Raw genomic sequence first — 13,958 nt, forward strand, 5'->3', positions numbered from 1 at the left:
AGTCTTTTTGGAAACTGTGTCTGAATCTTAGGTGGCATCTCTACCTCTGCTTAACTTCTATGCTTTCTGCAGCTTACTTCTCTTTGAAATTCCATCTGGAATTTGGTGACAGATACTCATGTCTATGTGTGTGTTTGTATTTCAGTTCTTTTAAATAAATGTGAAGAAGGAAGATGTGACTTTTGCATCTAGGGCCATATTTTGTTCCTTCACAGAGATACTGGAAATTCTGAACAGAAGGTGTTCAGATTGCATCACTCTTTAGAAGCAAAAATTCCTATCATCATTTCTGCCTCTGCAAAACAGCTGATATGGAAAAGGAGCTAAATATAACTGGTGCCTACAAACTTGCCACAACATAGCAAATGTTACCCGAGATACATTAGTAAAGATACTGCCAGCAGAGGTGAAGAACTCTTAAGTATCACAGAATCTTAGAATGTTAGGCTGGAAGGGATCTCAAGGATCATCTGGTCCAAGCACTGCAGCCTCACAGTGTGCTATACACAGCATCTCTCTGCTCAGATCCTGGGCCACCATCTCAGTTGTCCCCTCCAGTCACCCAGGCACCAATCATTCGGTTCATTCTTCCTCACGTTTAACTTCATCATATACAACTGCTGCTCTTGGAAGAAAAATATCCTGATGGTAGCATAGTCCCAAAGTTATTATCTACACGACACATCAGGCCCCAACCGAAGATGGGTGAGGAAGATGCTTTGCAGGTTTTGCGTGCGAAATTTCACAGGAAGATGCTCGGACCCGCTGTCCTGCTCCCCTGGGAAGACTGACCAAGCAGGGCAGAGCCCGAGGGCGGGTGGCACCACCTGGGCCGGCTGGGAGCCCCAGCGATGCGGAGAGGTGCGTGCAAGGGTTCCCTACAGGAGCGACTGTGATAGGGCAGAGCGGGCCAGGGCGAGGCAGAGCTGGCGGGGCAGAGCTGGCGGGACAGAGCGGGACAGAGAGGGGCAGAGCGGGACAGAGAGGGGCAGAGAAGGGCAGAGAGGGGCAGAGAAGGGCAGAGAAGGGCAGAGAGGGGCAAAGCGGGGCAGAACGGGACGGGGCAGAGCTGGCGGGACAAAGCGGGACAGAGCGAGGCTGGGCAGAGCTGGGCAGAGCTGGGCAGAGCGGGGCAGAGCGGGGCAGAGCGGGGCAGAGCGGGGCAGAACGGGGCAGAACGGGACGGGGCGGGATAGAGCGGGGCGGGGTGGGGCGGTGGCCGTGAGGAGCGTCCCGGGCCCGCCCACCCGACCAATGGGAGCGGCGTTTGTTAGCGGGCCGGGAGGTGGCGGCGTTGCTACAGTAGCGGCGGGGCTGGCGGCCGTGGTGTTCGGGGTGCGCCATGGAGGGGCTGGAAGGTGAGGGGCAGTGGTTGGGGGTCCCTTCCCTTCGGCGACAGGCAGGCAGTAGGTGCCCGGGGCGGCTCCAGCCCCGCCGCGCCGAGCCGGGCGGCGGCCATGTCGCGCCTTTGTGCTGTGTCGGGGCGGGCTTGGGCGGCGGCTGGAGCTGCGGCCCGGGTGCCGCCTTCCTCGATCTTGGAGCCCCCTGAGGCGGCGCGGCGGCCTCGCTTGGCTCCGCGGCCGGGAGTGCTAGGGGAGTGGCGGTGCTGAAGTGGGGGGGAACGCTGCTGAGGTGCTTTTTGGGAAGGGAGGCAGCGGGCCCCGGCGCGTAGCGCTGCGGGCTGGGGTCGGCGCCGGGTGCGGACGGGCGGGTGCGGAAGCGGCGGGCAGGGCCAACCTCGCCGGGCTTTGTTTCGGCGCCGTTCGGGTCTCGCAGCTGAGCCCTGGGGTTGTTGCCCTTCCCCGCCGCGGCCAAACTCGGTGATCCGCCGCAGACAGCGGGTGCCCTAGGGTGGGTAGGGCATGGAAGCGTGAGGGCGTCTTTGCCAGGCATCCTTTTTTTGCAAGCAGAGGGCTACGGTGGGTGTTAGGATACGCTTAAAACGCTGTGGAAATGTTAGGTGCAGTGAAGACTAGGTGTGTATTTGCTGACAGAGTATTTGCAACTTTATTCTGTTCAAATTGCGTTATTGAACCTGTCATCAGCGTCCAGAGTATCCACCACAGCATAGATATCAGCTTGGCGTTTATGAAGTTATGGCTTGCTATCTGAGCATTTCAGTAGGCCTTTCATTAATGTGTTTTGCAAGCTGCTTTAACCATATTACTTAAGAAAAAAATGCAGACCTGTTCAGAGTAACTATCACAAAACGTTTATTAAGTCTTCCATGTTTTGTTTCACTATAGGTAACTGGCTGTTTAAATAGAGGTGAGCACAATATAGCCTTTGTTCTTTATCCATTCTAGCAGGGGTGGAGAAGTGAAGTGATACTCACTGAATACCTGTCTTCCGTCTGTAGTATGTTTTCCAGTCATCAGTCTACTCTTGTGCCTAGCTACTTCATCAAAGCTATAAATTCGGATATGATTTGGTGTTAAGATCTGAAGAGGTTCTGTTTTATTTGGTTTACTCTTTATGCTTTGCTGAGAATTAATGTCTTTTAAATTTGAAAAGTGGCTTATTCAATAATGCTTTATCAGGCACTTTAACTCTTGGGACAATCCTGTGACAATCCTATGTTGTCTGTCCAGAAGGGGAAGGCTTGCATTAATTTTGAGTCAGTTTTGTGTTTGACTGCAGCTGGGACTGCGTATCATCTGCAGCCCATCCATCAAGTGATGTTGCTGTGAGCTAACCAAGCAAGGCCAGCTATGTTTTATAAGCTCTAGCACCTTCATAACAAAAGCTGGGAAAAAAGCAAATTTACAAATAACAGCACAAGCCTGTTATTTGTAATAATATATGTACTTATATGTATTTATAGAAAAATATTTTTAGTAGAATTTGTCCATCTTCTGACTTTGCTAGAAACAGTTCACATTTTGTTTGTATTTCAGTAGGTACCGGGAGTGGTGGAAGGAAGAACTGTTAAATTACAGGTGAAATCTCATGTTCAGTCTGTAAACCATATCTTGAAAGTACTTTCAAAAGCACTAGAGCTTATCAAAGCATTTTTCCATGATGTGAAATATGTCTTTTGAACACATGATGTCAATTTGAGAATGGCACAGGGAATAAACTACTTCTAAAACTTCAGATTTCTTCGAACTGATGTCATGGTTTAGGCCCAGCTGCTAACAAAGGACCACATCAGCCCAGAGCAATTGTGAACACTTTTATCCCACACTGTTGCCTTGAATCACACTGCATCCTTGAATTCTAAAGTTCTTGAAACTGAAGAATATAGTAGTTTGCATTTTTGTGGGTGACCTTGTGCTATGTTTTTCTTTAAACAAATTGCCACAAAACAGCATTTCAAGCAAGTGGGGTTTTTTTCTTTTATTTAGAGTTTTTCAGTGTAGGCTGTCTCCCTTGATGCATGTAGGCACAGATGAACTTTCTGTAGAAAGGTGTCCCCAAGACAGGGCAAGTGTAGGCAAAACCAGCAATGATAATAAATTGTTTCTCTGGCTGTTATGTTGTTGATTTTTTTTTTTATCAAGTTATAGCTCCACTGGCAAATCGGAAGAACACTGCCAGTGGTTGGTTAAATTTGTGTTTAAAGGCACAGTTGCACAGTCATAGACATCCAGTATGGAAGTATGGGCTGCTTCTGCAGTCTGGCTTAGCCTGCTCCCTCTGCATGTTAGCGCTTTGTAAAACCAATTCCCAGAGCTGATTTGTACAGCAGGTCCTGGCAGTTGTGTGTGTGAGACTCATTATGGCAGAGGGCAGGATTTTGTCTTTTGGCAGCAGTCTGCTGGTGTTTTAATGGCTGGAACTGGAAGACCCCTCAGGCTTGGAACTCCTGGCCTGCATTTCCTGCCTTCAGAAGCTATTGATTTTGTTTTCTGAAGCTATCACAGACGCAAGATGTGTCTTATTTCTATTTATTTAAGCATGCTATTAATAATAAATAGACTTACCCAATTTATAATGATTCTTTCTGTAATGTGGAGAGTTAAATGTGTATGTTGGCTTGTGGTGCTGCATCAGTGACATTTAAAAAGCTAAGTAATATTTCCAGTATTGCAGTTGCATTTTCTCACTATATGCAAGTTTAAATGTTCAGTGAAATGGCAAAGTAGGTTTCTGTGTGGCTTTAAAGTTCCTGCTAAAATTTACTTTTGTTGCTCTTTTTAAGGCTGTTGCTTTATTATTTTATTTGCATGTCAATATTGTTATATTACTAGATCGATACTGAAAGTCAAATTTATAACTTTAAAGTTTTTAGAAGGAATCAGTGCATGCTTGCCTTTACAAGTGACAAATTGGATGTAGTGGTCTCTAAGGTGAATCTAAAAATCCTTTTCTGAGTAGTCCACCATGTGCTGAATCCCAGGACCATGTTTAATGCATTGTCATGTGCTTGTTGCTTTCACTGCTGTACAGCAAGAAAAAATGCTGCCACATTGGCATGTGTGTTGCTCTTGTTTTGCTTGAAGGAGATGGAGGAGGGAATGCAGGCACTGAATTCCTGACTTCATTTCACTCGGAGCAGCCCAGTGGTGGTGTTTGATCGGCTTCACTCCAGTCTGTTGATTTTTCTGGGAGAATGCCAGCAACAGCTGCTTGAGCTTACTGAATGCTGCTTCCCACACTTGTTCACAGCCTGTCCCAGCTGGTTGGGACTGCTGCTGCCCGAGGAGTAAAGGGCAGAGGGGCAGCTGTGTTTGAGGGCAAAAGTCCAGCTCTCTCTGGTAGGTAATGGCAGTGCTTACCCAGCCCCGGTGCTTTCTTGGAGACTGCAGCCAGGGAAGGCGTTTTGTGATTGCAGAGGGATGGGTGGCTGCTTGCTCAGGAAATTGCCTGCAGTCTCAAACCCGGAGCCTTCCTTCTCAGATGCCAAGGAGGGACTACTGTGATGAAGCATTTAGTCTCGGAGCTGTATGGGTGTGCTCTTGAGGTCTCAATAAGAATAAGGCTCACTGTATAGCATCTGCTGCTGCTCTGGGATGTAATAGGATTTCTCCCTGGACCCCTCTCAGGCACTGATCGTATCTGACACACCCCACTCCACACCAAACCATGTAAATATTCTAGTTTGGGCTTTTATATTAGTAATGTGACTGTTGAAAGCAAGTGTTTATGCTTACTTTGATGGAATTTCTGAGTAAGCTAATACCCAGTCTCTTTTTTTTTTTTTTTTTTCTAATGGTATAGAAAATTACTTCTGTTTTGAAAACAAAACATACTAGTGAGAGTCTTCCTTTCCCAGTAGTGTTCATCTTTGTCTTGCTACAATGGATGCAAGCAGCAGTTCCCTTACTTTGGCAGCCATTTTCTTAAGCTCCATTTGAGAGAGGCATCTTAGAACTAATATTTTACACCCTTTTTTGTAGTTTTTGTAGAATTTTGCATACAATTGATTGAATATAGTGGGAAGATAGATACAGCTTACCAGCAAACACACATGATGTGGTTATCAAAAGCAGTTATTACCATGGTGCTGGTAGCCTGATACAGGAGAACTGTGAGCTTATGATGCTAAAGCAGGATTGCGTAGCATGTACATAGATTTTGCACTTCACACGCTTTCTAATGGCTTTAGTTGATCTTAAAATTCATTAATAGAAGTCCAGATAATGTATCTGGAAGTCAGATTGATCAAATTATATTGCTTATTTGCCTTTGGTTTTGTTGTGGTTCCATATGCATTAAAGGGAAGCTCTCATAGATTTTTCCAGATAATCATGACTGAGTGCCTTATATTAGCACTTTCAGTATGGGAACAAATGGGAGGAATTGGAGATCTGCATTCAGTTTGCTGTGATCTTGTTGGGATCATGCGTAGGTGGTAGGACAGCTCACAGGACTGCAGTGTTGTGGTGAATGAGTACGGGCTCTTCAGGAAGAACCAGCTGGACAGCAAGGGAGAAAGTTGCCCTTTTGTGGGAGAGCAGCAAAAATGCTCAGAGCTTTGCTACAGAGGCCCCTGGGAGCTTATGGATCAGTTAAGCAGGCAGACCAGTGTGGGAAATGCAGTTGTGGATGCCTGCTACAAACCACCTGATTAGGGAGAAGTCCTTCAAATAATCAGAAGGAGCCTTGTATTCAGAGGCCTTGGTCCTCATGAGGAACCATAAACTGCCTGATACCTGCTGGTGGGACAAATCAGTGAGGAAAAAGCAATCTAGGAGGCTTCTGGTATGCACTGATGACAAATTTCTGACCCACCTGATCAAGGAGCTGACAAAGGGAAGAACTTATGCTGGACTTCATTATTATGAGATGTGAAGGTCAGGGGCAGCCTTACCTCCAGTGACCAGTGATTGATTTCAGGATTCCGAGAGGAGGGAGCTGGCATGATCTCATCCTTGGACTACAGGAGAACAGGCTTTGATTTGATTACGGATCTGCTTGGAAGAATCCAATGAGATATGGCCTAGGAAAGGAGTCCAGGAAAGCTGGTTGGTTTTAAGGATGTTTAGTGGTCCCTTGGCATGTTTTCACATTAAAAAGTATTCTTACGTGAGGGAACAAAGAAGGGCAGACAGTTTCAGAAAAGAGAAGTGCGCCACAATGGAAGTTGTGCATGTGCTGCCATTACAATTATACTTGACTGCATGCAATTAATTTTTCAGTCCCCCAAAAAACCCTTCTTCACAGAATCCCTCTCCAGGTTGTCACTTTGAGATGGTGTGGCTCTCCTTACTATTATTCTTAAAGAAGTAATACTGAACTGACCATCATCATCAGTCTCACGTTCAGTGCAGTAACAGTAATTTTGGCAAATACAATGTTCTTGTAATGTCAGACTGAAGAGCAAATACAGAACCATACTATGAAAGACTTACTTTAGCTTTTCAGTGTCAAGGAATGGAAGTTAAGCTGTTTTTTATTATCTTTCTGAGGTAGAAGTGACAGGTTTATACAAGGTTTGACTGCATTGTCAATACAAAATTAGAAAAGAATTCATGAGGTTTTCCTCTGAAATTACAGGTAGATAAATAAGAGTTGATTGGCTTGCTATTTGTTGTACAATTGCAAATAACCGGATTGTGTAAAAATTTCAAAGTGAGACAGTTCATGATTTCTTCTTGCTTTCTCATTCTTACTTCAAACTGTTGAGTAGCATAGGCAAAAATGGATTTTTTTAATGGGCTATGTCATGCATGTCTTCAGTTATCAAGCAAACTTTATCAAAGTATGACAAGTACTGCCTGTTGTTAAGCAGTGTGATGTATTTATCTGACTTTCATTTGCATTTCAGAATTCCTTTTGGCAAAATAATGAAAACTTGCAGAATTTACACCATTATTGGTATACTTTTTTCTGTTATTATACATTAATATTTTCATTATTTTATTTTATGCTCTTTAAAATTACCATTTAAAAAGTAATGCTCTAAATCTTATTTGGCTGTTTGAAGAAGTGTTCCCCACCTATCAGTATAATTTTTAGGAGATTCTTGTCTATGGTGTTTGTCATTAGTCTCTTCAACCTGTTTTAGTTAACATGCTGATGAAAAAAATATAACCTGGTCAGTACTAATCAGTGACAATATGTTGGAGACTGACAGTCCCCAAAGAACTAGATTCCAGTTAAAGTGGGGAGTGCACTGCATGTTTGTTGTTTTGGTTTGGTTTTTTTTTTTTTTACCTGAAGTAGCTATATGGAACTTTTAAATGGAAAATACTCTTCTTCTGGAGACAAGAGGCAAGATATGCTATAAGCAACAAATACAATATTTCAGGAGAAGAATTTGTCAAGCACTTTTCAAGTAATAACTTCTTGGAGTCATTTCAAATAGGTATGTAGTCTCAAGGCTGGAAAGCACAGGAGAGTGTTTTTGCTAGTTTGCCTTTAGTGAGGCTTGATGGTTCTGAATATCTCGGTTGTCAGGTCAAAGGCATTTAGTACATCACTGCTGTGACAGGAAGTAGAAATAAAAGCTTTTGCAGGGCAATCAAACAGATTTTTACAAGACAACAAAATACTATTACTCAGGCTGAGTGCAGTCTTGTTTCTTTGAAGCACTGTATATATCTAAATGCAGCTACATACTTTGCTATGTATGTCTCTTCAAAAGAGAAAACTGTAGCAAAACTTCAAATAATATCTGTTAGCGGTACTGAAGACTCCTGCTCCCTATAGGTGAGGGGTCCTTTCATTCAACTTCTTAATTTATAAACACAACAGGAAGAGCGTGCCTGTGTTTAGTTGGAACTTACATGTATTGATTTGCCCATGTGTACTCAGAAGAATAATTCTGAAGACTGTAATCAGTTTCTGTATTTGACCCCGTAAGTAGAGAAAGAAGAAAGTTACTCTATGGAAATTTAGGTTTCAAGAAAGTCTAAACTCATAAACTCACTGTAGGCACAGTTTAGACACCCAAGTGGTGTGATTACTGTAGGGTTGCTAATAAAAGCCCTAATCTAGTAGCTTAATTCACATACTTGACATCTTACTTCGTTGAGTTCTGTGTTTTTATTTGAGACCTGATCTGAGGCAAACAGTAGGAGAATAGAGTATAAAGCTGCACATCATAGTTTTGGCATCACTTCAGCTGAAATACTTCTCCTGCCTTTGGTATTCACATAACCATTTTGAACATACTTCTCTTTTCCCTGTCTCTGTTTAGATAATAATGTCTGTTCTTTTCTAAGTCAACTATATTAATTTGTTTCTAATGTAGTCATGTAAACTTCTGGTGATTAGTGCTGTTAAAGGTGGTAAAAAGGAAAAAGGAAGTGTTGTTGCTAAATATTGGATCTTTTGTGACCAAAATTCAAGTAATCCTTTTGTTTAGTCTAGTTGTTGCTAGACTTAAAGGAGACTGAAGAAAATCACTATGACACCATGTTACTACCGTTTCCTTTTCTCACTAATTTACCAAGCATATTCTACTGCTTCTTGATTGGAGCATTTCCTGTTTTTTTACCTCCTCTCCCCCAGTACATCCCAATATAAGAACCTATTTCTGTTAATTTTTCATCTGGAAAAGATTTAATCAATCCATGCCTTTTTTTTAAAAAATTCCAATTTGTGAAATTTTGCTTTTGTTTGTTCTTTAATTTTCTTAGACTAAAATTATGCAAAATAGGATTGTTCTCCATTTTTACTGCATTTTATTGTCATCATTCTGGAAAACTACAGGTAAAATAATATAGTAATTTCATTGAACAAGTTTATCCTGTTTGTTTATTGCTAGTGTTAGAAATACTAATGAAATAGGTAAATTCTTTGTGCATTTATGTCACTTGTTGTGCAGAAGTGATGTAAGAAGTGTACTGATGGCAATAGATTATGCATGAATGCCTTAAAAATAAATAAACAAAGCAAAACAGAAACCAACTCCAGCTTTCACAATTTTTATTCCCATGTTTTATTTTCAAGGTATTAGATTTTATGTTTATGACAGTGCTAAACTGTCTGTAAGGGAAGGCTGATGGGCTTCTAGAGTGAAAAGTTAATATTTGGTGGATTTATTTTGTTTTGTAGTGGAGGGTTTTTTTCTGAGAGAGGGTTACTTTGAGGGAGAGAAAAATAAAATTTAAGTGATTAGGAAATTGAAGAGATAAGTGTACAAATATAAAGGATTGTAGGCTTGTATTAGGGGGAAGTAGGTACTGGCAGTAGAAGTAGCTCTTGGCAAATGTGATGGAATACCTGTCAGCAGCAAAGAAGGTTAGGAATGCTGTAAGGCAATGCAGCTCTGTACCTGCAGTGAGTATTAATTGGAATTTGTTACACATTGATATTTCATATGTAAGTATTACTCTACCAGGTGAGTGTCTGTCAAGTCTACTTCTTTTAATTATGAGTTTACACACCAGCTCAAATTCCAGAGTTCAGTGAACAGAAGAATAGTGAAAATTGTAGCTTTTCTTCTTTTACGAATGCAGATATTTGTAAGATTTATTCTCTCAGTCAAAGCCTTAATCTATCAGTATACACCTGATTTCAAGATCATTAATTCTGATTTGTTTCAGCTAATTTCCTAGAGAGAATCAGTCACCTTGAATTTCCATTACGTGCCTCTGTCACTTGTTTATACAAAGCTGAGGATTGTATTAGAATAATGTGGTAAGAGGAAGCTGAACTCTTTAGCAGAGGTGAATTTGCAGTGGTGCCTGTTGGCATTATCAAGAGTCCTGAGAACTCTGAAGAACGAAGTAATAATACAAATAAAAATTAATCTGGGCACATCTTTTGTTTCTGAGTGGGAGAACTGAGAAAAGTTTTCGATCATTGCTGCTTACCCTTGAGAAAAATGATGAGAGCAGGTTCCATCCATTCAAGCTATATATGCCCAGTGTACACAATAGTACTTGTAATTAGCATTAAATTTAGACATAACAGGCCTATGGAAAAAATTTCAGACACGATTTAAACTAGAGATTGGAAAAGTACAATTAACAATAAAAAAATAGTTCCTATTAATTGTTGATAATGTGCAAGCGTAATGCAGATGCAAGAACAGAAGAAAAACAAGGTTTACCTGCACATTTTATATCTTTCCTACTTTTCCCTAATTATGTATATCTAAACACCATACATTTAGATGACACAAAGGGAAGCTCGATTACTACTTGAGCTGTAAAACTCAGAGTTACTGTTAGTGGAGTCCTGCCATGCTTTGGCAAGGGTCTATTTATGTGGAAAAGGTGTAAAGTTAATTAAAGATAAGAACATAAATGTTCTAAACTGCAGAATACTTCTCACGATTTGTGGTTCTTAAAATGGGTTGAGCTCTGTAGTGTATTAATACATTATACATAGTTACATACTAATCAACTTCATTCAAGTAATTGAAAAAGGCAGAAGTAGACCGAATGGTTATATAATGGTTCCAGAAATCTTGCTTAGTGTTAACCTTTTAATTTGAAAAAGCAGTTTTTCAGTGGGAACCATGGCTGCCTGAATCTACATTTGTTTGCCGTAGATCATTTTGCTAAATTTTCCATTTTCTTTAAAACTGGTCCTACAATTAATTGGTAACTCTGTATGTCTAGATGGAAAATTGCTTTCCAGTGGAGAACTGGGAACAAACCCAATCAAGTCGTTGAACAGTTGCTGTATTCATTATGTTAATTTAAGCCACTAGTTTGCCTAAAACACAAGTAAATTCAAAGTGCATTTGTTTTAACTTTGTATAAATAGAGGGAGCTGCATTGTCTGCAATAGCCTGAGTAGAGAGTTAGCAACTAGTAATTCTCAAACTTAGTATAAACTTACTGCCTCTTTACTGATACATACATGATATAAAATTATCCCTGTGTCTCTGGTACAGTATTAAATATAATAGATAGATGTTATTGGAAAATTTTAATCTCTGCTGTGACTCCATTGCATAAGGCATACTATATAAATGTATTCACTTGCATAGGCTGGGATACTTTGATTTGTTTGTCTTTTATCTGCTTCTGCAAATCTGTTATATGTCAAATATACCATTTACATCTGTGCTACCAGTGCTTGAATAGCAGCATCAGAAACACTTTTGTAAACTGTTGGTAATAATCTGCATAAAATATAGACTAAAAATAGCATTCAACAATTTTTCTTTCCAAGAGAAAGTAGAACAGTTAAACTTAGTAGAGAAAAATAAGTGATGGGATATGACTTGTATTTGGTTCTGAAATCGCTGATTCTCTTCCAAAGACACAGAAATACTCACTAAGTACTGTTACTATTGGTGTGTTTGGGCTCTCACTGTGACTTAGAATGAGTCTCTCTTTTTCATATTGACATCCAGGCATCCCTTTAAGAGTGTCAGTTGATGCTGTCATCCTACTGAGCCTCACTGCTTCCAAAACTATGCAAGGACTTGCATATCATCTTTTCCATTCTAATCAGCACAGTTAAAAAAATGTATGTTTATGCAGTAACAACAATTGTTATTGCTAAACATGTGAGGTTAGCAATTTTGGAAGAAATTTTATCATTAATTTAAGCAATTTTTTAATAGAAGTTTGTTTTGTTTTTTTAAGGTGAGGTTGCTGTGCAAACTGGGGATCTGCTGCCATGTAAGATTTGTGGAAGAACTTTCTTTCCAGCAGCACTGGTAAGTGGTTTGAGCACTGTGGCTCTTAGGTCTAAAAAGTTCATAGGGGACTTAAAGCAATAGTCAGTGTAGCTAAATAAATTAGAAGTAGATACTCGGTTCTGGTGAGGATTTTGTGCTTTGTTTTTATTCCCCAATAAATATGTATTCCAGTTGTTTCAGTTTTAAAGCTCCCAAGGAGGAGGCAAACTTTATTTCAGCATCCCATCATTTTCTGAAAATACATGCTTCCCAAAGCACCTTCTTTAGGGTCACAGAATCACTCCTTGTCTCTGCAGGTGCAAGCCCTAGCATCATGCAGTCTCAGTTAGTAAATAGTTTTGTTAGCCATCTTCAAAATATTCTGTTCTCCAATGTTAACAGACATTAGTCTGTTCTTAAATATGAATATGGATTTCAGACATTTCTGTTACGTCTTGCCACTCAATGCAAATGCTGCCTACCTGCCAGCAAGTTTTTATTTGCGACAAGCAAACATGGATGCCTCCTATTTGTTCTTTCCCAAGTTTTTTGTGAGTATGCATTCATAAATTCCTGTAGCTCTGTTTTGAAAGTAATGGCTAGAATAAATACTTAAATGAAAGCTGTCTGTTCTTGTTCTTCAAGAATTTGGCCTTCTTTGCTGGTTAGTATGTTGAGAAAAGAAAAAATATGTTAATAACCATGTTTTCAAAACTAAGTTCTATATTCTCCTTTTATTTTCTTTTGCTGGTAGAAAAAGCATGGACCCATTTGCCAAAAAACTTCTGCCAAGAAAAGGAAGACATTTGATTCCAGCAGACAGAGAGCAGAAGGAACTGACATTCCCACAGTAAAACCTCTTAAGCCACGGGTATGTTACAGTTTAATCTGCATATGAACATTTTAGGCAAACTGTGTATGCATTATAATAAGGCTTATTTCTGCTGGCAATTTGTAATAATTAGATAAACTAAGACCGGGAAGAAATCTAAATATAACATTGTTTACTATAATAAGGCATGTGCTTAGCTTGAATTAAAAGCTTCAAACATATAAAGCTCTTTTTGTTTTGGCTTTGTAGCCAGAACCACCCAAAAAACCTTCCAACTGGAGACGAAAGCATGAGGAGTTTATAGCAACTATACGAGCAGCCAAAGGACTTAATCTTAAAGATGGAGGAAAACTCCCTCCTCCACCTCCACCATCATATGACCCTGGTATGTAAAATAATCAAGTGCTTTAGAGATTTATTATTTTTTTTATACTTAATTTGTAAAAAAATGAATTGGAAAGGAATTTGTTGGAATACAGTATTCACAAGTTCCTGGAGATGATTCTCAGATAGATTATCTCTGTGCAGATTCTTGTTTGTGACAGTGGGGCTGGGTGGCTTGCATCCTCTGTAGCTTTCAAAGTCCATTATTTTGCTATAACTAGCACTTGATATATTAAAAACAAACTTGCAGCTTGCTACCATCTCAAACTATAGGCTTAATAAATTATTCCAATACCTTGTTTCTGTCCACAACAGAAACTGTTCAGAAAGCACAGATAAGCTTTTTAATTAGCTGCTGTTGTTAATCTATTTATTTTGTAGGAATGCACATCCACTGTGCTCAAGTGTAGTCTCTCCCATTTCTTGCTGAATTCACGTTTAGTTTCATGTATGCAGAGTTTTCACTATGAGAGGTGTGCGATTTTTATTAACAAGGGAGTGATAGTCCTTTGGTCCCTTCAGAACTGAGGCTGGGTAAAGTGTTGAAGCAGTCTGATGGTAGTGAGAGGGAAATACACTTTTCAATTAACTTCTTTGATGTGATAGGAGTTTGGAGAATATATTTCTTCCCCTTGTCCTAAGAGCTTAACCATCTGATCAGCTCAATGGCTATTTTCAGAAAGATAGGGAAAAGCAGAAAAAACGTTTGTTTTCTTCTGCCTGTCTGTGCTTAAGTGAGGGTGTGAGTGTTGTACCTACTTTGTTTTT

The 13,958-nt window shown here is 40.3% G+C and overlaps 2 protein-coding genes across 3 annotated transcripts in view; one reads left to right on the top strand and one right to left on the bottom strand.

Annotated features, from left to right (window-relative positions):
- Window positions 1-684: 684 nt before the first annotated feature.
- LOC139792940 (uncharacterized) lies at window positions 685-1,344 on the bottom strand. The gene has a single exon (XM_071736918.1). It carries the CDS (start codon window positions 1,342-1,344, stop codon window positions 685-687), a length of 660 nt encoding a protein of 219 aa, XP_071593019.1.
- Window positions 1,251-13,958, top strand: part of ZC2HC1A (zinc finger C2HC-type containing 1A) — a 36,260-nt gene continuing 23,552 nt past the window's right edge. The window contains exons 1-4 of one of the 2 annotated variants that reach the window (XM_071737819.1): window positions 1,251-1,358; window positions 11,940-12,013; window positions 12,729-12,845; window positions 13,056-13,191. In XM_071737819.1, the coding sequence (XP_071593920.1) occupies window positions 1,343-1,358; window positions 11,940-12,013; window positions 12,729-12,845; window positions 13,056-13,191 (343 nt within the window). In that variant the 5' untranslated portion in view covers window positions 1,251-1,342. The remainder of the gene's footprint in view (window positions 1,359-11,939; window positions 12,014-12,728; window positions 12,846-13,055; window positions 13,192-13,958) is intronic. The other variant, XM_071737820.1, reaches the window with a different exon arrangement.

This window comes from Heliangelus exortis, chromosome 2, assembly GCF_036169615.1.
Source record: "Heliangelus exortis chromosome 2, bHelExo1.hap1, whole genome shotgun sequence".
In the NCBI taxonomy this organism is placed as follows: domain Eukaryota; kingdom Metazoa; phylum Chordata; class Aves; order Apodiformes; family Trochilidae; genus Heliangelus; species Heliangelus exortis.